This window comes from Vicugna pacos, chromosome 4 (genome assembly GCF_048564905.1).
Source record: "Vicugna pacos chromosome 4, VicPac4, whole genome shotgun sequence".
Classification (NCBI taxonomy): Eukaryota; Metazoa; Chordata; class Mammalia; order Artiodactyla; family Camelidae; genus Vicugna; species Vicugna pacos.
In genome coordinates this window covers 21,222,380-21,247,298 of record NC_132990.1, presented here as the reverse complement: position 1 = coordinate 21,247,298, position 24,919 = coordinate 21,222,380, and the positions used below count along the sequence as shown (strand labels likewise).

Below are 24,919 nucleotides of genomic sequence, written 5' to 3'. Positions count from 1 at the left end.
CGCTCCTAGAGTATGTTTTTTTTTTTTTCCCTAGCAACTTCAGAAAAACTAAACATTTCTATGTAAAATCTCACTGGCAAAGAATTTGAGAGTCATACAAAAATTGTTGGGTTTGAAGGAGCCTAACTGCGGAAGTCCTAGGGAAATGTTTATGTTTACTTATGTATTGAGTTGTGGAATACAGAGGCATAAATATATTTCAGTACGAGAAGCCATTGAAACTGAAACTTCTTTTATCTTCCCATGTGTTTAGTAGTGATGATGTTATCTCTTTGATGGTCTGCTGTGTGTGGCTATGCCTGTTTTTCCTAGGATGGCTGTTCAGTTATTTAAACTAAAAAGTATTAAATACCTTGGGAAGTACTAAAATTGTGTTCGGGGTGTCTAGTGGCTGAAGTGATACAACTTTTGGATCAGCCTTCAGTGGCCAAACTTGACCCCAGTGGCACGGGATGCTGGGTGTCAAAGCGGAGTTAAGATACCAAAGAACAGACATGAACAGATGAGAAGCCACCTTCCAGGCATGACGGTTAACATGTCAGCTGATTTCCTTCAAGTTTTTCTTTTCATACCCAATAGAATCTTGACTGTTTCTTGGCCAAAGATTTTCCCTGAGCTAGAAGTCAGGACAACAGGACAGGCAGAAACTCTTCTAAGGAATGTCATGTATTTTGAGTGCAACACTGTTGAATTTTGTCTGCAGATAATTTTAGTTTCTTGGGGAATAGCAGAGTGTATAACATAGATTCCAGATTAGGTTAAATTTAGTTTGAATTTAGAATTAGAGAGCTACGTTAGAGTCGCAGGCTGGAGAGGAGGAACATCATGTTCCAAGTTAAAATAAGATGCCTGAATGTCACGATCTGGTCATATAGGAACTCAGAAAAAGTCAGCCAAAAGAAACCCGGGCAAGTGCTGCTGAATTCTTAAGAAAGGGAGGCAGTGTCATCTTACATGGACCCTGCCACTCAGTTCAGGAGCGACCAAGTGAACAATGTGGTCACTTACTGGGAGTGCCGTGGGCATTGACATAGGTACAAAATCTGCTTACCAGGCAAGACTTTGAGAAAGGACACTCTCACCTTTTGTTAAGCATTAAATAACAGGTCTGCGTGTCTTCTTGTGCACTTGTGGGATTGTGTGCAATTCCTGAAACTGAAGAGATTTTCTACTCTTTGGTGGAGATGCTTGGTTAGGAGCTGGTGTAATTTTGTTTATTTTAAATGATTTATTTATTTAAATATTTTTATTTATTGATTTTATATGATTCCTCATAGAGTCACGTCATTCTTTTTAAAGTTCCCTGAGCGTAGGTGACATTGTGCCTGTTCATGCCCTGTATCTACCAGGGGAAGTGGGTCTCTTCTTGAAACCTGGGCTTCCCGGGTGCTGAGCTGCAGGGATCTGTGTCTGCACCGAGTCCAGTCCCCACGCTGGGTCCTTCCTTTCTGCCCCTCTCCCCACACCCCAGGAAAGGCACAGGATGGACGTCTCCCTGGACTCACCCAAGTGATTGGCAGCCCCATTCTGCCTCTCGTTCTCATCCACCTGGCATTTTTTCTTCGCGATCTTGTGGAGAATTGAAGCCTTTTCTCTGAACCTCCCTGAAGTAAGAGAAAGTAATGGAAAGGAGACAAGGTGAGGAGGAAGATAAAGAGAGAGGCAAATGGCAAAGCGCTGGGTCAGCAGGTGCGTGGCTCCCTTCGTGATGGTGCCCTAGAGCAGCGACCACTCCTTTCTGCCCAACCCTAATGCCCCACGACCTGCATGAAGGGTACCTTCTTACCTTGTGGATTCTTCAGCCCAATTCTCTATTTGAGAATCTCAAGCTGCGGGACGATAGACGAAAGGTTTAACTTGGACCTCTTCCCTCCCTCCCAAATGCTTACAAACAATGAAAGCACAAATCGTCACCAAAACTCCCTCTCCTGCTGAAGATTCAAAAACAGGTCTCGAGAAACAGAATTGCTCTGGAGGCAGAGTCATTTCTCTGGAATTACATGCTCATCCCAGAACTGGCTTTTGACCATGGAAAGCCACACCTAGGGATCCTTTGACTTGACTTTGGTTTTCAAACATTTATCTCAACACTGCGGTTTCTAAAGGAGTCGGGAGCATGCATCACGGCTTTTCGAATTAGCTGAGTCAGCTGCAATTAAAGCATCAAGGAGGCAAGTTGGGGATTTAGCGCAAAGGATGATCAAATGAGCACAGCAAGTAATGTCTACTGGTGACGAGACGCCTCAGGGAAAGGTGCTGGAAAAAATACCGTTTTCAAAGTAATCATTTTAAACAGCTGTCCCATGGATACAATGCTTCATTTCTTTTCCATTACTGACATAATTAATGGGTAAATGCATGCAACAAGCACAGAAAAAAAAAGCATGCAAAAGTGTAGAGATTAGGGAAATACAGCACATTTTTCTTCCTCTTTTAATCCTTGATTCCCACCCCTGCACTGCGGTAACATTCAAGGCACAAAGGAGCCTCATTTGAAACTAACTGATTATTGCCTAGATTTCAGATATGATGAATCCCTGAAAATATCACAACTCCTACAATTTTCCCACCAGGCATTTGTTGTTGGCTGGGTTCTCTAGCAGCATTTAGCAGGGGAACTCATTCTACTTTTCTGGTTAGATCAAAACCAAACCAAATTAAACCTCACAATGTTTCTCTTGGAAAGTCTGTTCTCCTAGAATGGGACATGGCAGGTTGGCATTCCCACTCCACCCGTCCGGTGGATGGAAATCCTGGGGAATGGTCATAGTGGTGATTTGTGTAACCGACTGGGAAAGACAGAGCTGTAGACTAGGGCAGGACCAGTTGACTTTAATGGTGAAGGTGATGTGGGACACAGCTCCCTTCTGCTCACAAGCCCCATTAGCCATAAATCTAGATGCCTTTTCCCACAAAGACAGCTTCTAGGATGTAAGTACCTTAGTCTACGTAATGGATGTGCACTGTTAGGTACACTCTCCAAGGAAGCAGGAAGAGAAATGTTACACAGAGAAAAATAGATCAGTTTGGTGGCTTGGGCTTCATAAGGGATGAGAAAGAAGGACAAGGTGATGGCCATGAGGTCCATCCTGAGGGATGTGGAAGGTCAGCATTAGGCTCACCACGCTGGGAGGAATTTTGAGTTTGGCTGTTTCTATTTAATCTCCAAAGAAAACTCTGGGAAGAAAAAGGAGAGGAAAGAAGTCTGGGGACTAGGAGAAGTTGGAGGTAAAAGGAAAGAAAAAGGAGAAAAGGAGGGAATTCAAGGACAGAGGAGGTAGGCAGGGAGCTGAGATTGCCTGGGGGTTGCCCAGGCAGTGTGGATACAAGACTCTTCCCTGGCTGTCAAATCTAGTCTGATTTGGAAACTCGACAGGCAGGTGATGAAGAGCAGTTCTCAGCATTCTGCAGCCTTAAGCCTAAAGAGGGGTACTTCCTGTGGAAGGTGACCCTAAGAAGTCCTCACATCATCAGCTGAAAAGCCCAGAAGAGGATAAAGGGGGTCTGAAACTTTGTAGATGATGTGTCTACTAATGAAACCATTCTGTGGACTCAGGGTCAGTCATTGAACTTAGGACATTCTGCAGCTCTATGAAACAAAGATGATCAATAATTGTTATTTAAAAATTATATATAAAATAGTAATAAAGCAAGAAAGCATTTAGGAAGGAAACCAAAAATCCTGGGAAGATCAACGCTGAACTAACCCAATCCAAGTAATGCCCCAAAGTCATGAATCACGGCAGAGAAAATATTTGACAGAAACCAGTTAATCACACGTTGTTTGTGGTTCCAACAATCTTTTCAGAGCTCAGGTGAATGCCAGAGAGAAATGATAACAAAAGGGACCCCAAGCACGGAAGGGTCTGGCCACTCGCTCTGCCAGGATACATCTTTCAGAACAGTGTTGGCCACTATCACTCATGGGCTGTTTTCCCCAAGTTCTCTAAAGGAGGGATGGGAGGACAGGGTAGGAAATGATTCCAGAATTGGGTTTTCGTAGGTTTTCAAATGTGTTCACAAGCCAGTGAGGGTCATGCCTTCTCCCACTGCAGCAGCACCTCAGATTTTCTATGCTATTGACAGGTGGCAGGGATTAACCTTACTTGTTTTCTCTGGGGTCCAGCCCTCGGGCAGCAAGCTGCAGAGGCTGCCTGGGGAACAGCTCTCCTCCATCCACTGCTTCAACTTCTTTAACACAACTTTTGTCTCATGTGTGGGACCTGGCAACCATTCTGCATTGGGAGTGCTGACACAGGCTGCTCCATAGCCTAAAAGGCTCTTCCCTTTTAGAGATTAATTTCCAGAAAAGCAGCAGTTGAAGGCCCCCCCTTCAGAATTGAGCACTCAGGTGAATGCCTTGAGGGTGGTGGGCAGAGCCTAGCCGGCAAGGCATGCTCATTCCAGCCCAACGGACACCCTGGGGAAAAGCTGTGAGGGTGAGGCTAACGGGACTAGACTGAGCACAGAACGTGCAATTCCCAAAGGGACCCTCTGTGCTTGGGGGTAGGGAGGCCTGGAATCTTCAGGAACTGTTCAGCCTGAAGCCACAAGCTGCGAGGGCACCATGCAGGGTGTGTGTGTGTGTTGGGGACAGCACAGAATTGTGGTTAAATGGTTGTGATTTCGAGGCAGCTAGGTCTAGGCTCTTTCACTGGCTCCACTGGGCGAGAGTCAGCCAATTCCTAAATACTCCTTCTTTGTTTTGTCTGTGTTTTTTAACGGAGGAACTGGGGATTGAACCCAGGACCTTGTGCATGCGAAGCATGCACTCTACCACCGAGCTATACCCTCCCCCCAGTTCCTGAATATTTCTTAGCTTCAGTTTTCCCATCTGTTAAATAGGAATTCTAATGACATTGACTCCTGAGTTAAATGCAAGGCTTATGTGAGAAAGTGTGTGTGAAGGACTTACCACAACACCCGGCATCCGGAGACCTCTGTAAATAAGAGGAAAAAAACCCAAACCAACACACACCCAGGGGCTAGGGTGACATGGCTCTGAGTTGCTTTGGAAGGCTCACTGGCATCTTGCCTTCTCTCCCACCACACAGGGAGGACTGGGGAATCAGCTGCTCCTGGCCCAACAGTGTAAGCATCCTGGGGCCTTGCTGGACTGGTGTTTAGTTCTCAGTGAGTCCTCCAAAGTCAGTTCCAAAACTGATTAGGGGAAGGGTCACTTTTTATCTTCCTGAAACTAAGGAAGTCAAGGTGAGGTGGCGCCTGTGTTTTAAAGGCTGATACCTTGGCCATCTTAGTAGGGAAGACAGTGATCAGCTCTCTCCCACCACCGGGAGGACAGAGCACAGGGAAGGGGCACGGCGGCTGCACCAGGACTCGGGCTGGCTCAAGACTTCCTGAAGCACAAGGGCTTTACCTTCTCTGTGTCTCAGGTTCAGAATTTTAAAATGGGGATAATGAATAGAACACTCAGCTCCTATAGTTGTTAGAAGACCTAATGGGTTGATACACATTTGGATGGTCTCTGACATACAGTAAATGCTCCGGACTTGTTCCTCGGAAAGGGTTGGTATTATTATGAAAGTGAAAGACAGAACCTCTATCCCCAAATTACTGAAAATGAAAAGCTTGATATTTAAAATAGAAGGGAGGCTTAGCAGCCCTGGTGCAAGAGACCTTGGCAGTAAAGGCATTGCTTCCATAGACTATTTTAGGCACGGATTCCACGTTGGCATAAAGGTTGGCGTGGACAGAGCTAAGAAACAACTGTAGCTTTGTGCCTGAGGATAAAGAAGCCATTTTTGAGTGCTTTTCAAGGTGAGCGAAGGGGTGAATTTTAACATGTTTTAAGGCAACCTTAAAAAATATCCTCTGTTGCGGTGTAAATCCTTAAAGTGTATTTTTATATAGCAACAGATATTTGTATACTTAAAATCTCAGAAATAGCACACTCTGCTCAAATCGTGAGGCACCTACGTCAAAACCTAGTACACAATTTTAACATAGTTCAGCTTGGTCTGAAATTTGCTAAAGAATGCCAGCTGAGTGTCCTCAGGGGAGTGTGTGTGGCGGGGGTGGTAGGGAAGTTGGGGAGGAAAAGATCAAAGCAGAAGGGCCGACTGCGAAGAAGAACAACTTTTGGAAAAACAACCAGGAATCACAATCCTCAACCAGTCCCAACGCCATAAAACAGAAGCTCTAAGCTGCATCGCAAAATAACCTTCGGAGGTCCTGTTTACTCAAAGGAAATGCATTCTGCTTCTGTTCTGCAGCTAATTAATTAAAACAGCCCCTGGAAATTCCTTCACACCTTTCCCACCACATAGCCAGCAGCGCCGCACAGGAACCCTTTGGGTGGGTGATCAGATTAGCTCCCTGGAACATTCTGAGCACCAGCGACTCAGAAGGGACAGGGTCAAAGAGTAACACAGATGTAAAGGGAGCGGCCACACATACCTGAGCAATCAGACCTCAGTTTGGGAGAAGAAACGAAAAGATGAAACAGAAGGGAACACATGAAAATAGTGTTTTTGAAACTATTTTTGTGTTTTCAGTTCTGCCTTTCCTGTCTCTGTCTTTGAAGTTCATGGCTTGGCAGGTAGCTTAAAAAGCAAAAGTGCACCTGAACTTTCCTTCTGTTTATCCCTTGTCTTTTTTCCTGCAAGCGGAGACTCCAATCAGGCAGACAGGGCATCCTCAGTCTAAGAAGACACGTCACGGGATTTCTGCGGCAAGTGCCAAACGCCGACCTTGGGGTCATCGAGGGTTCCTCTTTTTCTCCCACACCCTATATATTATCCATCAGCAAATCTGGGGTTTCTACTGATAGAGACCGAATGGTCAGGGCAAGGCAGGCAGGGGAATGAGGAATTCAAAACAAGGGACTCAAAAGACCTTGAAGACCAGTAACCCTCTCCCCATTTCTTCTCACGGGCAAATAGGGGGTTTCCAGCAATAAGCGAGCATGCACACTTGTGAACTGGAAAATTCCATCCCTGGGGATATAAAAAGCCCTTACAGCCACCTGCAAATGCAGCTCCTCTGCTGACCCCCGAGGTCCTGTCCCTCTGTGCTGTCTCTTCTACTAATAAAAACTTGCCGTGTGCTGTGACTGGAGTCTCCTGTGAATTCTTTCACTGAGGACCACAGGTCATTGACCCCTTACCCACAATACCCACTTTCAAAGTATTTCAGAATCTGACCATCCCCACTCCCATCCCTCAAGCAGAGCAATTATTCTGCTGCCCTCCTAGCTAGTATCCCCTTCCACCTTCACCTCTTTGTCCCCCAGGCTAGTCTCACTCCAGGGCCCTTAGTGATCAGGCAATCAGATCACGCCACTCACTTCTCTGCAAAATCCTGCCATGGCTCCTTAGGTCAAAGGGAAAGTCAACGTCTTCCCAATGACCTGGGGGGTTCTGTCCAGTGAAGCTCACCTCCACCACCTTGCCTTGTCCCCTCCTGTTCTCCTAACTTACCCTGCTCCAGCCACGCTGGCCTCCTTGCTGTTCTGGAAAACACCGTGCACTGTCCCAGCTCAGGGCCATGGCATTTGCTGGTCCCTCTACCTGCAATGTGCTTCTGCCAGAGACCCAGGGGGTTCACTCTCTTAGCTCCTTCAAGGACTTGTTCAAATATCATCTTCTCACCCAGCCTTCTCTGAGCAGCCTATTTAAATTGCAGTTTCTCTTTCCAGCATTTCCCAAACCCAGCTTGTTTTCTCTTTTCACCATCTAATTTACTAAATCATTATAGCTATTGACTATGTGCTGCTTCCCATTAGCAGCCAAGCTCCACGAGGGTAGGGATCTTCATCGCTTTTGTTCATGCTGGATCGCCAGGGCCCCGGGGGGCTCAACCAGTCCTTGTGTTGGTGGTTTCCAGGCAAGTTGATGAGGTTCTCACATACTTCTTGTTGGCTAATGACCCAAAGTAACTCCTTTCAGGTCCACCTGCGCGCATGGCCCCAGTAGGGCTGAGGGTCCTTGGGTAGAGCCCCAGGAACTGTCTGAAGGAAACGAACAGGAGAACACGGGGTGGACCAGGCGTTCATGCTCCAGAGGTGGGAGACTCATCAGTCATCCCCCTTGTGCACCTACCTCCCCGGCGGACAAAGTGAGCACCAGAAGGAGCCTGCGTGATGGAGGAGGAGGCCTGGTGAGCCCAGCAGAGAGCAGAGGGGGGAAAGCTGGGCTTTGGCTTCTCCTTCTGGATGAAGACACCCCTCATTTGTTAAGGTCTCATGGAAGGCCAGAGCTGAAGCTTTCTCTACCAATATCCACACCCTCCTTTCCAAGTGGAAATCCACCATTCTCATGGCACTGTACCCGGCACAGCCCTTATTTCAGTTGGCTGCCCGCGTGTCTGCTTTCCCCACCAGGGGGCAGGCTTCCCGGGGCGGGGCCCTTCTCCCCGCCATCTCTGGATCTTTGTATCCGTCAACAAGTGTCGGCATAGTGCTTGGCACCTCAATGCGCTCCCTAAGTTACAGTGCAGCTCTCCCTGTATTAGCTCCCCTGGGAAGTCTGAGCTTTCCTTCCAAGTCAGTACAGGTCACAGACAATCTTCCACTCTGCAAATATTAATAGAGCCTGTGCTATGAACCAGACAGCGTTTGGTAATAAGATCGATGCAGCTGGTGCCCTTGTAGTTCACAGCCTGGAGCCAGAGAGAGACAAGAAACAAAGACTTACGATTCAGGCTCTGATGGTGGGAGCCTTCTTGGGAAAGCATGGAAACAGGATAGTGTAAGTTCCCAGATACAAGTCACTACCTAGCAGCTGAAGGGCATAAACTCCCCTTCCAACTACAAACTTCTCTCTAGGCACCTTATTCACCTAACAGGATCTGGCCTGATCTTTATTCTTAAAAGCAAAATATTAAAAATAATAATCTCATCCTGCACAAAACACCAAGAACATAGTTTATTTATTTATTCTTAAGTCTATTCTTGAAGTACAGCCTCTGAATTATTTCTTCTAATTTTTGTGAGGCAGCATGTAAAACCATTTATTATAAGACTGCATTGACATTAATGGAAAGTAAACTGGTGTTGTAATAAAGTATTTTGTAAAGCATCTTTAGTAAATATTTTGTGAATGAACCACATAATAAAGATAATTAACATCTTTAATTTAAATTTAGATTTAATTGTAGTTATATTTACAGACATAATCATAGGACTAGAATTAACAAGAATTAACAAGAATATTTACATAATTGTATCTTAAGTGGTGGCCAAACCCATCATATAATGAAATGAAGCCGCCTGATTTCCTTATTAAGGCTTTTAAAAATAATTTTCTGTGAGAATGACCTTTGGGGTCTCCTGTAAAGAATGAATCTGTTCACGTGAATTGGTTCTATCATCTTCTCTAATAGGGTCACCTTATCATTGGAAATATGAGTGCCTTCATAAATATTTTGGAAGATTTCCAATGTGTTTCAAATGTTGCTATCTCAAAGATCGAAATTTTCTCCTTTATTCCAATCTTGCCTCTTCGGGGACTCTGACTAATCAGTCATCTTCAATCTTCAAGTCTTCCCTTTCCCCTCAGTATATAATCATGCTTACATCTTTCAACTTGGCAGCATTTCTCTTGACTCTGGGCTTCCCGTGGGCACTGCTCTCTCTTGCCTTCTCTTCATGGCCGAGCCTCTGGACAGATCAGTCAGTGCTGGTGCCTCTGTGTCCTTAGGGCTCCTTTGGTCACTTCTTAACTCTGCATCTGGCATTTGGCAGCATGGCACTGAGCCTACCCTCAGCCACTTTTCACTTCCATGTGCCTGGATCTCTCAGTGGCATCTGATATTCCTTCCTCGTCTCCTCAAAATCCTCTTTGATTTTAAAGGACTCGAGAGAGGGCCCATTAAGTGTCACCACTCCTCTGGGCCCCCTCCTTGCTCCCTCTCCCTCAGCCTCACATCCTCCCAAGAAACCTAGGACCACTGCCTGAATCGATGCTTCCCACATTCAGATCTCTGGCCCAGACCCTCTTATCTGACTGACTTCTGAACATCTTCACAGGGAAGTCCCTTTGATGGTTAAACTCAACATGCCCCAAAGTTCCACACATCATCCTCCTTCCTAGGGATCTTCTCTTCTGCTTGAATTTTCGGTTAGTGATTTCCTCACGCCCAGTGTTTTCCAGCCACCTTAGAGATCACCCCTCTCTCCCATATCCAATTAGTTGCCAAGTCATTTTGAGTCCACCTTTGAACACTTTAGATACAACCTTTCCCACATGGATGTTGCTACAGCCTCTTAATTGCTCTCCTAGCTTTTAATCGAATTGCCTGCTTGCCTGCCTCCTTCTAACTTACCCTTCACATGGCTTGGAATGCTGCACACTTATTTTCTTGTCTTATTCCTTCTTAAGACTCTGCTTTAAGCATCTCATCTTTCAGGAAGCTTTCCCCAGGGCCCTTCTTGGACTGGCAAGGCACCGTGGTACTTTTCTCTATCACAGCACTCAGATAACCTATCCTATCTTGGCACTTATCATAGAGCCTCAGAGGTGTTTCACTGACCCTCTCACCAACTAGCCTGTGGGTCCCTCCAGGACAGGGATGCTGTTTTTCATCTGCCCTCCTCTCTGTGCTTACTTCTTAGGCGGGTCCTCAGTGTTTATGAATATAACAACATTAACAAACAACAAAGGGAGCGTGTGTGTGTGTGTGTGTGTGTGTGTGTGTGTGTGTGTCTGTGTATGTGTGTGTGTGTGTGTGTGAGGGAGAGAGAGAGAGGGAGAGACATGCTTGGAGTTCTTGCTGGGTGCAAATCTATTCAGAGTTCACATTCTTTTGGGCGATACAGAAAGAAGGAAGATCTGGAAGCACCCTGTAAGAAACTCAACAGACTCTCTTCTTGGTTAGTGCTGTGATTAAACCTCCAAAGTCTAATAATGTTTACAGTTAATGTTTGTCTATTTTGAGACTCTTTTTTTTTGAAAATCTATCAAATTCAGGCAAAACTGGAATTTTACAAACCAAAAGACTCACATCAGGTATCAGATGGCAGAATACAATGTTTCAGGAAAAGAGCCAACTTACTGACCTTAGCTGAGGGTGACACTGGTTGAGAGCTAACGTTCTTTATCATTTTAGGTCACCTGTTTCATGATTTTAGGAACTTATTTTTCTGAACAATTCTATCTCATATACACAGATACAAATGGCTCACACACAGAAATTCTCAAAGGGGTTTGTCTGTTCTCAGCTTTGGCGTTCTGAGCCACGTAGGGGCTGTAGGACAGGTCTTAACATCTTCCTCTTGCTCCCATCCCTTACCCGCTGTGGATTATCTAAGAGATAAACGAATGAAGAAGCACTTTACCGAGGGGGCCTCGGAGCTCCGGACTTGCCAGCATCCAGCCCCACTGCCACCTAAGGGGTGGGAAGGAGCTCTTCAGAGGCAGTTTGTCAGAGGCCATACGTATCCTGGGTATGTCTCTCTGCCAGTGGGCTGTGACACTGATGGATTCATTTGGACAGGGTTTTGACTTGTTCACAGCACTTGACAAATAGTAAGTGCTCAATAACCATGCATTGAACAGTAACTCTGACTCACATAAAAAACAGAACTTAACAAAACAGTTCTTCCTTATGATGAGCCTGTATATTACCCAGTTATTTATCTTGATGTAAAGGGAAAGATTTTAGATTTGGCTACTATTTATTTCATGTACTATTTCATGTACAGCCGTCCTCTCCTGTCACCTGGATTTCACGTGTCTGCAAACTGTCAGTTAACTTGAGTTCCTATGTTCTACGATTTTGAATCCTCAACTTTACATCATAAACTTACGCCTATAAATCTCATCTGAAACATGGGTTTGTGACAGAAGTGCCTACACCTGCTAAGAGTTCTTAACCAAATGTGACTGAAGGCTCAGTGGCCCATGACTAAAATGAGATGATTCAGTTCATTTCAGATTTAATCAAAAGAGAAACTTACCATGCTTAATTGAACATGCCAACCTCCTGGTATAACAGATTCCCGCTTTTTTTTTTTTTAAGAGAAAGCTTCATGGGGGTGGAAAATTATATTATTAATTTATAATAACAGTAATTCAAGTTTGACTGATGAAGGCAACTTAACATTTTGAGCTCTGGGGATGTCAGAAATAGACAAAAAAAAAAGCATCCACGATGTGCCTTCTGCTGCCACTTAACACCTCTTACATATGCAATGTGGCAAAATCTGCCTTTACTTGCCAGGTCCAATCTTTCTGCTTTTACTGCTGACAGTTTAGATCATGAAAATATGACAAAATGAAGTTTGAAGAGCCGATGTATTCTAGTCGGAAGACCCTGGGTCTTGGTTTTCAGGAAGACCGTGGATTTACCCACACAGCTGGTTTGGTCTTTCCCACAGATCTGATGCTGGTTACTAGCTGGTTAGTTTGGTTACATACACATACCAGGCTGCTGTCTTCCTAAGATCCAGCCCCAGGGAGAGACTTGGAAGAATACATCTCTAAAACAGTAATGTGGTTAATAACTGGTGAGTTACATCTATTTGCTTTTGGATAAGGCTCAGCCTCAACGAAAGCATCTGTTCAAGTGCCCAGAACAATCCTCTGGTTATGGAAAGTTGGACTGAATGAGTTAAACCATAAACCTGGAATGAATGAAACAACATGGCACTGGAAATGGTGTCTGTGCACAATAGGGGGTCCCCGCTTTGGTAACTGGAAGGGAGCGAGTAAACGTGATGTGTACTTCTCAGAGTTTCTACAGGGCTATCAGTGGTCTTGAGGCAAGAAGGGCACGTGCTGGGGTGGAAAATGGATATTCTGTGTGGGGGGAATAGCCCTGTCATTTCATCTCGAGAGGACAGAGATTTTGATCAGAACTGCACACTGCTTTTAACTCAACTTTGGTTAAAAACTCAGGTTTTGAAAAACAAGTAAATTAGAAGGTAGTTATATTACAAAGGCTTATCTGCTTTGTTAACGAAGTCAGTTTGAATCTCTGTTCAAAGGATTTATTGAAATTTGTTATTTAAGGCTCTCTCCTTCACTGTTAGTGGGAATGTAAATTGGTGCAATTCCTTTGGAGTGCAATTTGGCACTATCTTTCAAAATCTGAAATGAGTATATCCTTTGATTCACCATTTCTATTTCTAGAAATTTATTTTATATATCTTCTATTCAGTAGATGCTCATGTAGCACTGTAAGAACTCAATAAACAAAAATGGCAACATTCTAAATGTACATCAGCAGGGGACTGAGTTAACCCACCATGGAAGAGCCAGGCAGTGGAATACTATGCACCTGCTAAAAAGGAATGAGGAAAGTCACAAAATGCTGATACAGAAATATCTTCAAGATATACTAATAAACAAAACCCAGGCATAGAACCACTGTATAGAGAAAGAGAATATATTAAAAAAAACTGATAAAAGTGGTTAGCTCTAAGGAATGAGTGGAATCTGGGGTGAAAGAGGGCTCAATTTTATTGTCTTTCTTTATGTAATATTTGCTTTTTACCTCTGTGTGCATGTAATGTTTTTATAATAAAAAAGAACAGTTAAAATTAATTTGCAATTTAAAATTTCTACTGTGGCAGAAGTTCAGATTTGTAACTAAAAGAGAATTTTTGTTTGTTTGTTATTGTTCTTTTAAGGGTCTATTGCATAGGAACTATCTAATGGATTATTTGCTGTATTTAACCACATTAATAAAGAGTTTGGCTGTGAACTGAATCAAATAATATATAAGCCTTTTATTGCAGATGCTCTGGCCCAGGAACCCACCTACCACAATTTTGGTGGCAGCTTAACCAGAATGCAAGATCAAGTTTTCAGAAGGTTTAATCTTAAAGGTAGGCTGCAGACCAGTGTCTGCTATCGCATTTAATTAAGGCACCAGGACAGAATCTTGAACATGTGACTAGAAGGGACATTAAGGTGTCCATTATCTTAAAGTCTTTCTGATGGAGGCTTCTTTGGCTTCTCCAAATAAGGGGGGCTCACTCCTGTCTGAGGCAGGCTATCACGTCTTTGGCCATGTCTGTTGGAAAGGTCTTCCTATGCTGGGCTGAACTCTCTCTCTCTCTCTCTCTGAATTGGAAAAGGCTGATCTCCTTCTCCAACCTTCCCCGCCCCCAGCTGGACTCCAAGGGTATCCCCAGAGTTCCCCTCTCCTGGAAAGACAGATCTCACTTTATCACTGCCAACTACCCACAGGACCAATCCCAAGAAAGAGGCTATAGAAAGAATTTCTGAAACATTGTCAGGCTGTTTCCATCCCCTGCTACATCCTTGTTCACTTCAGCACAGCTTCTGGGTCATCCATTACCATCAAGATACTTATCACCAAGTGGCTCTGAAAACTCCTGGCCTGACTCAGTCTCCCAGCCCTGCCATCAGCAAATCTCTATGTCCTTAACCTCGTCTATGAACACTGTCTTTTTGCTCCAACTGAAATGGGGCTGTTTCCGGATGGCCCTTTTTCTCCTGTGGCCCTTGACAGTGACACTACTCATCTCTTTAGGTGCCCCACATTTCATCCCCCTTCCTCACCATTGTAGACCATTTCTCCTCCCTTCTTTGAAGCCCAGGTCGATAACCCTTACCACCTTTACCCCATCTGACTTCCTAGTCACCCTTCCTTCATTTCTGAAGATACTAGAACCCGGTTTACTATTTTCCTCTCCACCATAACTCATGTTACCATCCTTGGTAAGTTTACATGAGTGAGCCTGGTAACACTTAGCTACTCATCGCTCTAACCTACTCACTTCCAGCTAGTTACCCTTTCCTCCAGCTCACCCCGTCCATCCACTCCTGTGGTTAGACCCTAGACCATGCCACTAGCAATAACTGCACCACATCCAAATTCCTGATTTGAAGTATCTTGCTAGCAGTCCATAACTCTATCTTTCTATCACAACAGTTCTTTGATCTCATTGGTCAATTCATTGATTCCATCACCTTTCACAGCCCTCCCTCAGAACATGTTCTTCATGTGTTCTGATCTCAATCCTCCCTATCAACATACAGTTACATGAAAGCGATACCGATACTTCTCTGTTGTGGAGAGATTACAAGTTGCCTACCAATATTTATTCTTTTTTCATTTCCTAATGACATAATACCCAAAGAAATCACTCAGCTTAACATACTACATTTTCAAGCTTCCTTGAAACTATGTGTAGGCATGTAACTAAGTTTCGGACAGATTTTACTGGGAGGGTTTACAGGGAAGGCTCCTTAAAAAGAAGGCAGAACATCTGGGGAAAAAATTTTTGGTCCTTCCTCCTTCCTGGAATACAGATGTAATGGCTGGAGCTCTAGCAGCAGGCATCTTGGACCATGAGGTGCCCTTGAGGTTGAAAGTCATATATTAGGATGGTGGAGTAGAAGGATGGAAGGAGTCTGGGTCCTGGATTATTGTGATGCTTCCATATCAGTCATGTATAGCCTGTCACTGGATCTTTTTTACTTGAGAGAAAAATACACTTTCATCTGACTTAAGCCAGTGTTAATCTGGATTTTCTGCTATGTAGAGTTAAACCTATCCTGCCTGGTATATTAGGGTAAACTCTCATCTATTCAAAGCCAGGAGGAAAACATAATGTGAAGGCCACAGATAGCATCAAGAACCTTTTTTAGGACCACCTTTTCAGAGGATATCTCTTGTGCAATGAAAATGCTGTTAAACAGTATTCCAAAATTCAATTTCACTTTGAAAAAGAACTGGATTATTTCACTGCAGTTAAGAACATCAAATGACTGGAGAGACTATGTGACCTTAGGGAGCTTTTGTTTCTTTGAAATAATGTGGGTTTTCAAAACTCAGTCACATGCCTAATTTAGGACCCCATGATTCATACAAGACATTATTAATTTTTCAGCTCGGTAAATGGGCTATTGATTGCCATGAAACAGTAGCCTTAATTTCACTATGGAAAAGATCATTATAATTTTTGCCCTTGATATTACAACAAGTTTTTCTATCTTTTTTCCTTGTACAAGTGAACAAACATTGACTTTTTAAGTAGTGGAGAAATTATTTTTCTAGAAATGGCTTCTGTTAAATGGCAATGAGTTTACGACAATACATTGCATCTTTGCAGTGTATCCTTAGAGTCAAGATTTCTGTCTACCTACCTACCTACCTACATGTCCATGAATGTTTAGCTCCAAAGAGCAGAAATGAGTAGCTCTGTAAACTGCCATTGGCGAAAAGGCTTCTCTTTTCAAGTTATCTGTTCCATCACACGTTTGTTTTCTTTTGAACTGTCTACGTTTTCATTTAAAGTAACTTTAATAAGGAAGCCAAATTCAATTTATTGAAGATTTTCCAGAGTGAGAATGGTATGAAATTTGGGTATCTGCAGATGTGAAATAAATTATGGTGGGGTTTTTTTTTAACTGAAGTACAGTTGATTTACCATGTTACAGTTTCAGGTGTATAGCAAAGTGATTCAGTTATATAAATATATATATTCTTTTTCAGATTATTTTCCAATTTAGGGTATTACAAGACATTGGATATAGTTTCCTGTGCTATACAGTTGGTCCTTGTTGTTTATGTTTTATATATAGTATTGTTAAACTATGGGTTATTAAGTAACAATTGGAGATTGCTCTTCCAAGAACATTTACTAAATGTCTGTGAGGAGATAAAGGGATAAAGGGATGAGTGCCCATGTGGGGGATGTGAAATCACCAAAAGACTACCCCTAGAGTCATTTGTTTGTATCCCTGGGACATCTTGTTATGGAAGGAAATACAGGCCCTGGGAGGAGTGATGCTCACTCATCTATCAAGTCTAGCAAAATGACTCATACAGAGCAGGTGCTCAGCTACTACCCAGAGAACACACTAGTATCAGGTAGCTGGCGGGACAGTCAGCAACTTGGGAAGCAGGAATGAGGTGGTGCAGACGTGGCCTCTTCTGAGAAGCCTGCCCTCACTTCCACTGGGCTCCCCTAGCACCTCGGGTCTGCCCATCACACTAGTCATCTCTCTGCCTGGTCTCCCACTAGAGTATGAATTCTTCAGGCGAAGAACTGTCTTTGATCTCCACAGGCCCTGCACCCAGTCTAGTGCCTGGTCCATACTGACTGTTGTTGAATGAATGAGTGACTGGATAAAATCTGATTGGCTTGGGGAAGGAGAGAGGATTGGGTGTGGCCCATGGAGCTGTTTCAGTTTAGGTGCTGGGCACCTGAAGATGAGGGAGGGAGGGAAAGGGCTCGAGGGAAGGGGCAAATTTCGAAAAAAATGTCATGATCTTGTCCAGTGTCTGAGAGTAAGCAGATTGTTTTCTTAAAATAAACTTTTTATGGTAAAGTGTTCAAGTGGGGGGGGGGCACGTTTTATTCCACAGCTCACTGTTGTTCACTCTTGGTCTGTGGTTCCACCTTCCCCATGATCTGGTCTCCAACAAGCCCTTCTTCCCACTCCTACACGGTAGCCAATTTGAACTGTCCGGTTCCTCATACCGCCTTGTGGAGCAAGCCACAGTGGAGCCGAGGAGGCAGGGTGTGGGCACGCCACAGTCCTGAGTTCAGGCCCCACATTGCAACTTACCACCTGAGTCCCAGAGCCAATTACGTTGCTACTCTGAGCCTTAGTTTCCTCATCTAACAAAATACTTCTTTGAACTTTCGTTTTCTCAGCTTCAGTAAAATCTACCTGGGTGATCATTACAAGGATTAAATGACACAGAATGTATAAAGCCCCCAGCACTGCACCTGGCAGGTGGGAGGCACCCAGTAAGGGCTGGTGTGTCCCCTCCTTTCACCCCGTCTCAGCCTGGCAGGTCAGAATTTACCGCTAGCCTCCTTCCCCAATTCACCCCATATTTACTGATCCTTTAGGGGCCAGCTCAAAGGTCACCTTCTCCACAAAATCTTCCCTCCAGGTGAAAGCCATCTTTCCTCCTCCTGTAGTCTGTCAACTTTTTCTGAGCACCTGTGGCACTTACCACTCGCTTCCTGGTGGCTCAGTGATGGCTCTTTTATTTCTCCCCCGACTATAAGTTCCATGGGAAAACTGCTCATCTCTTAATCTTGTGTTTCAACAAAGCACTTAGCAGAATAACTAGCACATAGTCGGTGCTTAAAAAAATGAACAGAATACGTGCAGGACAATTCTATCTCAGGAATCGTCAACACAATTTCTCTTAGGATAAAGGGTGGTATATGTAAACCATCTTTCCACTGAATCCACCTTAGGGAAAAAAAGGCCTCAATGCAAGTAGCTGACCTCACGCAACATCCAGAGCATTCTCTGGAAACAGTTACAAATAGTGACCAATCCCATGGGCAGTTACACTAAAGCTCTGCTCAAGGGCTGGTCGCGTTTCTAAAACTGTGGAAAGAAAGCTGAAGTGGAGGGGGTATGTCCTGAAGGCTAGCTAGTCGGCCACTGCCCACAGCACCGCCGTCTTTATTATACTTCCTTGAATTGTGTAACATGGAAGTGATCGAAACCACAGTTACTGTTATTTTCAATGAGAGAGAGAGGCCCCTAAGAATCTGGAGAAGCCACGTGGCTGCTGCCGGTTCTGAGGCTTTTAGATGGAACCCCAGAATCAGGTCTAAGCCAGCCTGGCTTGTCATGGAGCCAGCTGCCAAACAGTATAATCTGAGGTGGCTGCACGGGGACCTCCTGTTCCAAAGCATCCTTTTATGAGGGCCCGAGAGGGATTGCTATGTGTTTAGAAAACTTTTATACCTTTCAGAGGTTCCTATTCTAGGTGAAGGATAATGACTTAACCTGCATTTCCAAAAGAGTCTCAGAAGAGGCTCCATGGAAGAGTGGGTTCTCTGACTGCAGAAGTCTGGGAAATACTGCAAACTTCATCCCGCTTTACGATTCACTCTTGTAGACGCTGCCATGCACGGGTGCATACTGAAGGCGCTGACGAGTCACGTGGTAAAGAAACCTATTTAACTTAACTCAGAAGCGTCCCATTTATTTAACTGTAAATTCAATCTTGCTTTCTTTTTTTTCTGGATAGCTGCAAAATTTCTGATGACCTCATCTGAAGCTAGTATTCTATAGAACATGCTTTTTGAAACACTGCCTTAGCTACTGTTAGCTAATCACTGTAACAGGGATACATTTTCAGCTAAGAACAGGACACAAGAGGATACGCATGAAGGGATGGCGAAGTCAAGAGAAGGATAAGGACCGTGACAGGTGACCCTTGAGGGCCCCCGAACACAATCTCCCTCTGGTTGTGCTTCTCCTTCCAGACATTATTTTGATGTTGTTTTCCTGCCTAGAAACCCAGCTGCTCATTATCAAGTGTGTCACCAGACTGGAAGGAGCTTTTCTGCATCTTCACTTGATGTTGAATTGTCCGGAGCAGGGAGGAGGAGAAAGGGAGCTCTTGGATGGCTCCAATGGATGTGGAAAGAGGAAGGAAAGGAACAGCCAGGGAGAAAAGGGCCAAGTGAGGCAACGGGGAGGCAGAAGCTGCTCTGGCAACAGGAAGCTAAGGGTGGAAGGCAAAGGACAGGATGGCATAAGGAGACAAAGTGATGGTCGTGACTGCTCAGGTACAAGCGAACAAACCCATCGGCTACCCAAGCCATGAGGTTGAGGCTGACGGCTGGGAGATGCCTGGAAAAGTGATCAAACTGTAAAATCAGTGAGTCCCAAAGCTTTGGTTTTCTGAGCCAATCACCAATAAAAATTGAAGTGGTTGGAAGACATGGACTAAAAATGACAGCCGGGGCAGGAGCCTTCCTTTAAGACACGCATTGTTCTTTCTATTCCCTTGGTGGTGGGACACATTCTCACAGGAAGTGTTCTGTCTTTGGGGGTCTCACTGCACAAGGGTCTGCACATCCCCACGTTGTTGGAAGGGCCCTGGGCTACAACAGGGCCCAGTCTGAGATCCGAACTATGGCCTGCTGCTTTAGAAAAGATGACAGTGGCTAACTGAAAGCACAGATGTAGTAGCGAAGAAGGAAGGGCCTGGGTGCTGTGCAGAAGCCAAGAGTAGGGAGGGCCTGGGGAGGGGCTTCCTCTTATTGAGGGCTGTCCCATGTTCTGCTTCCTGCATGCAAAGCAACTAGGAGATCTTTGGCAAGCTAAGGCAACTCAGAACTACTAGACGCTGAAAACAAGATATGCAGCACTTTGGGGGAATTTCTCTCATGTTGAAGGATAAAATTAGCTGATTCCCCTTCTAGGGTACCTTTTGATTTCTTGTCAATATCAGTGTAAATATCAAGTGAAAATTTCAATGTTTTCTTTACGTACAAATACTATTTATTACTAAACAGGCACAGGTACGTGTGGGGTGAGATGGGGGATAGGGCAAGAGGACAACTACCTTCACAAGAACACAAAATTTTCAGACTGCTGTTCTGTGCTGCATTTTTCTTCCAGAAAAGTTACTCTGACTGGGCAAGGCTGTGTTCTGGGACAGTGCCTGGAATTTACCAGTAGCTACATTTAAAAACAAACCTCTGCCAGACGTCACTTACTCAGGGGACATGGTTATAAAATGACATGTCCAATCTCACAGAGTGTGAACCCCAATACACACAATCCTGCTGGCTGGAATAGTGGCCCTGGCTTCTCTTGGATCAGTCAACAGGGACTGGGGGAGCTAAGGACATGAGCCTACAGCCCTCTGCATCAGAAACAGGTCTCCAGCTGGTTTTGGGTCTAGGCGTTTCTTTAGATCACTCATGCATTTGCGTAAATCAGAATGTCACCAGAACATACACCAACCACCCCTCTGAAATTAAGGACATATTATAAGAAGAGTGTTGGTTGGACGTGTTTCTATATGTTGTGAGCATGTGGAGGAAATAACGGTGGCACAGTGGGTGTGGGCTTGTGTTTACGCTGCTGACACCATTTCTCTGAGTGTGTTACACAACTGAGATGGTTTGGATCGTTTGAATGGAATAACATGATTGCCCATGGTATTGCACGTCTCCAATTCCAAATTAACACGATGGCAAAACTAGACGAAAATGCGGAAAGAATAATAAATCACACAATGTCACTGAAGTCATGCAAAGAGGTTAAAAAAAATAAAATGGGCAAGCCACAGACACCAAAAATGAAAAAAAGCCAATGCATACAATTCTGAAATCATTCTTACCTTCTTCAGTCATTGTGTCATAATATTTTAGTTTTCCATATGATCCAAGTTCTACAACATCACAGTAAAAGACACAAAGATAAGGAACGAGCTGTAATGCAAGAACTTTGTTTTTACACATTCTTAATTAATCAGATTCAGAGTTATACTGTCAAACTCCGCAATCGTAACTATATAGAGACGTGCAAACATGGGCCATGTGGCAGACAGCTTTCACGGCCCGTTTTCAAAAGTCACTTAAAATATATTATTCCACCAGGGGTAGGATGTGCCCTGCCTTACAGAAGAGGACATCGTTATTTTAACATCTGATGAAACAGAATACTTGACAAAGATAGCTTCACACCAGGCCCAGCCTAGACCTACAATTTTTATAGAGGTGACCTCCGAGAGAGGGCTGCGCGAGGACAAGGTCCAGCCCCACTGAGCTTTGAAGATGCTGAGATTCCTGGCCATGGAGTTCATGTCACAGCTTTTCTCCAACAGAACCACTTCCTAGAGATGAATAAGGAAGGCTACCTGGGAAAACCCAAAATACAAAACCAGGTTCCAAACTTCCATTTCACTTCTCATCTTGTATTTCAGACAGGAAACACTGAATACCATGGTGCAGCACGCTTGGAGGGGCTGGGAGGGTGCAGAGTGCTTTGGAAAGAAGAGGGAGGCATATTCCCCGGGAAGAGCTCCTGGCCGGACAGGGGACAGAGCAGCCACAACTCCCAGCTCACGGCCTTGCCTGTGGCTGTGGAGACTGCAGGGGCCAGGGGGCAATCAGCACCCCTTCCTGGGTGCAGATCCCCAAAGGATTCGGCTGTAATGGAAACCACTGGCAGAGCGACTGTTCTGAGTCAGCTGGTGGGACTGGCCCCCCACGTTGGGGGACAGAGGAGGTGGGGAAGCACCAGTTTTGTTTTCATCCTTCAGTTCTCAAATGGAAACATGCATTCTTGTTCATCTGAAAATTCCAGATTGTTTGAAGCAACAGTGTGAGCAGGTTAAAAATATTTTTCCTGGTCATAACCATGCTCTCCCAATAAACTTCGAGAACTTAATTAGACTCAGGAGACATTCCTGTGATTCTGCAGAATGTGTCTGTGGCTCGTGAACTTGGGCAGCTACTGAAAAATCACATATGAATTAACTAATAGTTGATGGGTTTTGGGTGCAAGATGAAGCTCTAGCTTAAAACACAGTAATACTCTTCTGTTTATATTTATATTATACATTCTATATATCATCTCTTTCCACGTGCCTAAAATTTTACCTCAAGCTATTTTAACACACCAATACAAAATTATGCCCTGGGGAGAAAAATCACCTCATCTTTTTTGTTTCTACAAAAACCTGCCTACACTGGGTATTGTTAGATCCATGACAAAGGACGCAAGTGCTTCAATAAGAAATGCAATTTTGTGTAAAAACAAGAAAGTTTTTTAAAAAATTATTTCTGGGGATTGCCTTCAGTAGGAAAATTTTTTTCTGGTATTTTAACAACAGCAGTCTATTACATATTTGACATTGCACAAGTTTGGGATTTTAAAATGATCTCAATACCTTCATAAATCAACACATGTTCATGGTGGCTTTACACATAATCTATGCATTTGTGTGTGTGTGTACGTGTGCATATAATCTTGCAGTAAGTTGATGAATTGTATCAGCTAACTAATTTTTTGTAACCTCTACTCTTTTTCTGAGGTAAAGCAGGAGAATAAGCAGCTGGCATTCTCTTTATTTGCCGAGGAAACAGTGTGGGCGGCTCTGTGTGCAAAGTTGCATGTACACCATTTTCTACACAGTGAAGATACACTATTGCATTTTATGGGTCTGTCTTTTTAGATGCAACCTCTATATGCACACACCTGTTGTCATGGCTCAGTCTCAAACTGTTAAACATCTGCTTGTGGCCGATGTGATTATTCTTACCTTCTCTCTCGTGGAAGCGGGTATAAATAAATATAATCATATCCTTTAATTTATTTTTACATAGTTGAAATTGGATCTACTGCTGACTGGCAAAGCTCACACATTCTTGCTGCCGTGGCGATGCCTAGATTGTTTCTTAGCTACTTCCTGGGGTGGTGAATGGGGCAGAGGGACAAGAACTATACAGAATGTAAGAAAAATGAGGCTAAAGCTGGTGGAAGAGAAGGAATAAGAGCAGTGAAAGGCTGAATAACAACAGGTGATGGATGTAGCAACTTAAAGCACTTAAAGTGAGGAAGGAGGGCAAGGAAATAATATTTGCCCAAGTGAAGAGAACCACGTTGCTTGCTTAGTAAAGAAAAGGCATACAAGAATGTGAAGGAAACCAGCCTGCCAGAATGCAGGTGTTCACACTGACGGAGATAGGACGGTGGGACAGTGAGACGGTGAACTCAGCACTCCGATGTTTTCAAGTGGGCAGGGTACCATCCTGGGCCAGGCGGGACAGCATCTCCAAGAGCCGATGCCTCCCTTCCTTGAACCAGGGGCTTAGGGGGCACAGGAAAAGGGGTGTGACATGTGACCAGGACAAACACAATATGCATATATAAGCCAGAGCACATCACGCAGCTGGCTGGTGTCCCACTGCCCATGGATGCTCACGGAAAGTAGCCTGAGAGGCATGAATGAAAACTCACCTGCAAGGGGAAATGGCCTCCAGGAAGCACACTCCCCCTGGAGAGTAACCAAGCACCTTTAGCACCATTGGATAAGGATTCAAACTGGGCCCAATCTGAGCTGGGTTTCTTTGGGATAGGAGGGAGGGAGTGAGAGGTTCAAGAGGGTGCTGTTTAATACCATCAAGCAACTGCCATTAAATCAACTGAGCAAGAGACAGCCGGGATTGGAAGAGGGATGAATCAGCAGTGAGTATTATCCTGGGTACCGCCTGGTGCCTCTTGTCTATAACATTTCCCTAAGAAGTCATACAGCCTAAGAATAAATCCCAGAATGCAGTGGTTGGTGTTTGAGATGAGCCTTTAAGCTGATCGAGAAAGCTGCCTAGCATGGTGCCCATACTTGCTCATGCCATTTGGACAGCTGGGTCCACAGACATCCAAGCTCTCAGATCTCTAGGAGGGGCTGAACCTTTGTCATTCTTCTGCCCACTTCCTTTCAGGCCTTGTGAACAACATCATTATCTGCTTTAAGGGACCTCTGAATTCTTGTCCATATTTCTTGGTTGACAAGTCAAGGGAAGGGTCCTGCCTTCAGTCTCAAAGAATTTGTGAACAAGAACTAGTGTTTTGGGCTCCTAACTTGTTTCTTTCTTAAGAAAGGCATGGACACAGATTTCTCCTTCCAGTATTGACTTGTTCAGCTTTTAAAATCTTTGGCATTCTCAACCCTTTTTTCAGCAAGTCTCCCCAGACCGTAGCACCATAAAAATGACCTCTCACCTTTCAGGCCTTAAAATTCTGACATACAAAACAGAAAGTCAACAGACGTATCTATGCTGAATTCATTTTATCAGAATGAAGAATAGAGGTAGAGAAATCAGTGAGCACAAGTATTTTTTATTACTTAAGTGTTAGTGGATGCAAAAAAAATACGATTAACTTGTTTATTCTCTTAAATCAAAGAGCTGCTTTATTTTTGATACTGAATTGAACTGAGTGCAAAGACCTAAAACTTAAGGCTCTCTCAATACAGAGTAGTTTTTTGGTAAAGTTGTCTAATACCTATCAAGGAGATGTGTACAGACACTGGGTTATATCGCATCCATGAAAGGATTCTTTCCAGTAGCGAATAGAAGTTAAGAACATAGGCTTTGAAGCCAGGGTAGAGGTTTGAACCCAAGATTTGCCACTTATTAGCTGTGTGTCTTTGAGCAAATCGCTTTACCTCTCTGAGCCTCAGTGTCCTCAGCTGTAAAGGGGCA

The 24,919-nt window shown here is 44.2% G+C and overlaps 1 protein-coding gene across 6 annotated transcripts in view; it reads right to left on the bottom strand.

The window, feature by feature from the left end:
• SLC24A2 (solute carrier family 24 member 2) overlaps positions 1 to 24,919 on the bottom strand; it is a 221,112-nt gene that overhangs the window by 41,025 nt on the left and 155,168 nt on the right. For all 6 annotated transcript variants that reach the window (XR_012071914.1, XM_031677005.2, XM_072959341.1 and 3 more), the window contains one exon: positions 1,506 to 1,604. Coding sequence is in view for 5 of the 6 variants with exons in the window: in XM_031677005.2 (XP_031532865.1) it covers positions 1,506 to 1,604 (99 nt within the window). In the remaining variant the exon portion in view is untranslated. The remainder of the gene's footprint in view (positions 1 to 1,505; positions 1,605 to 24,919) is intronic.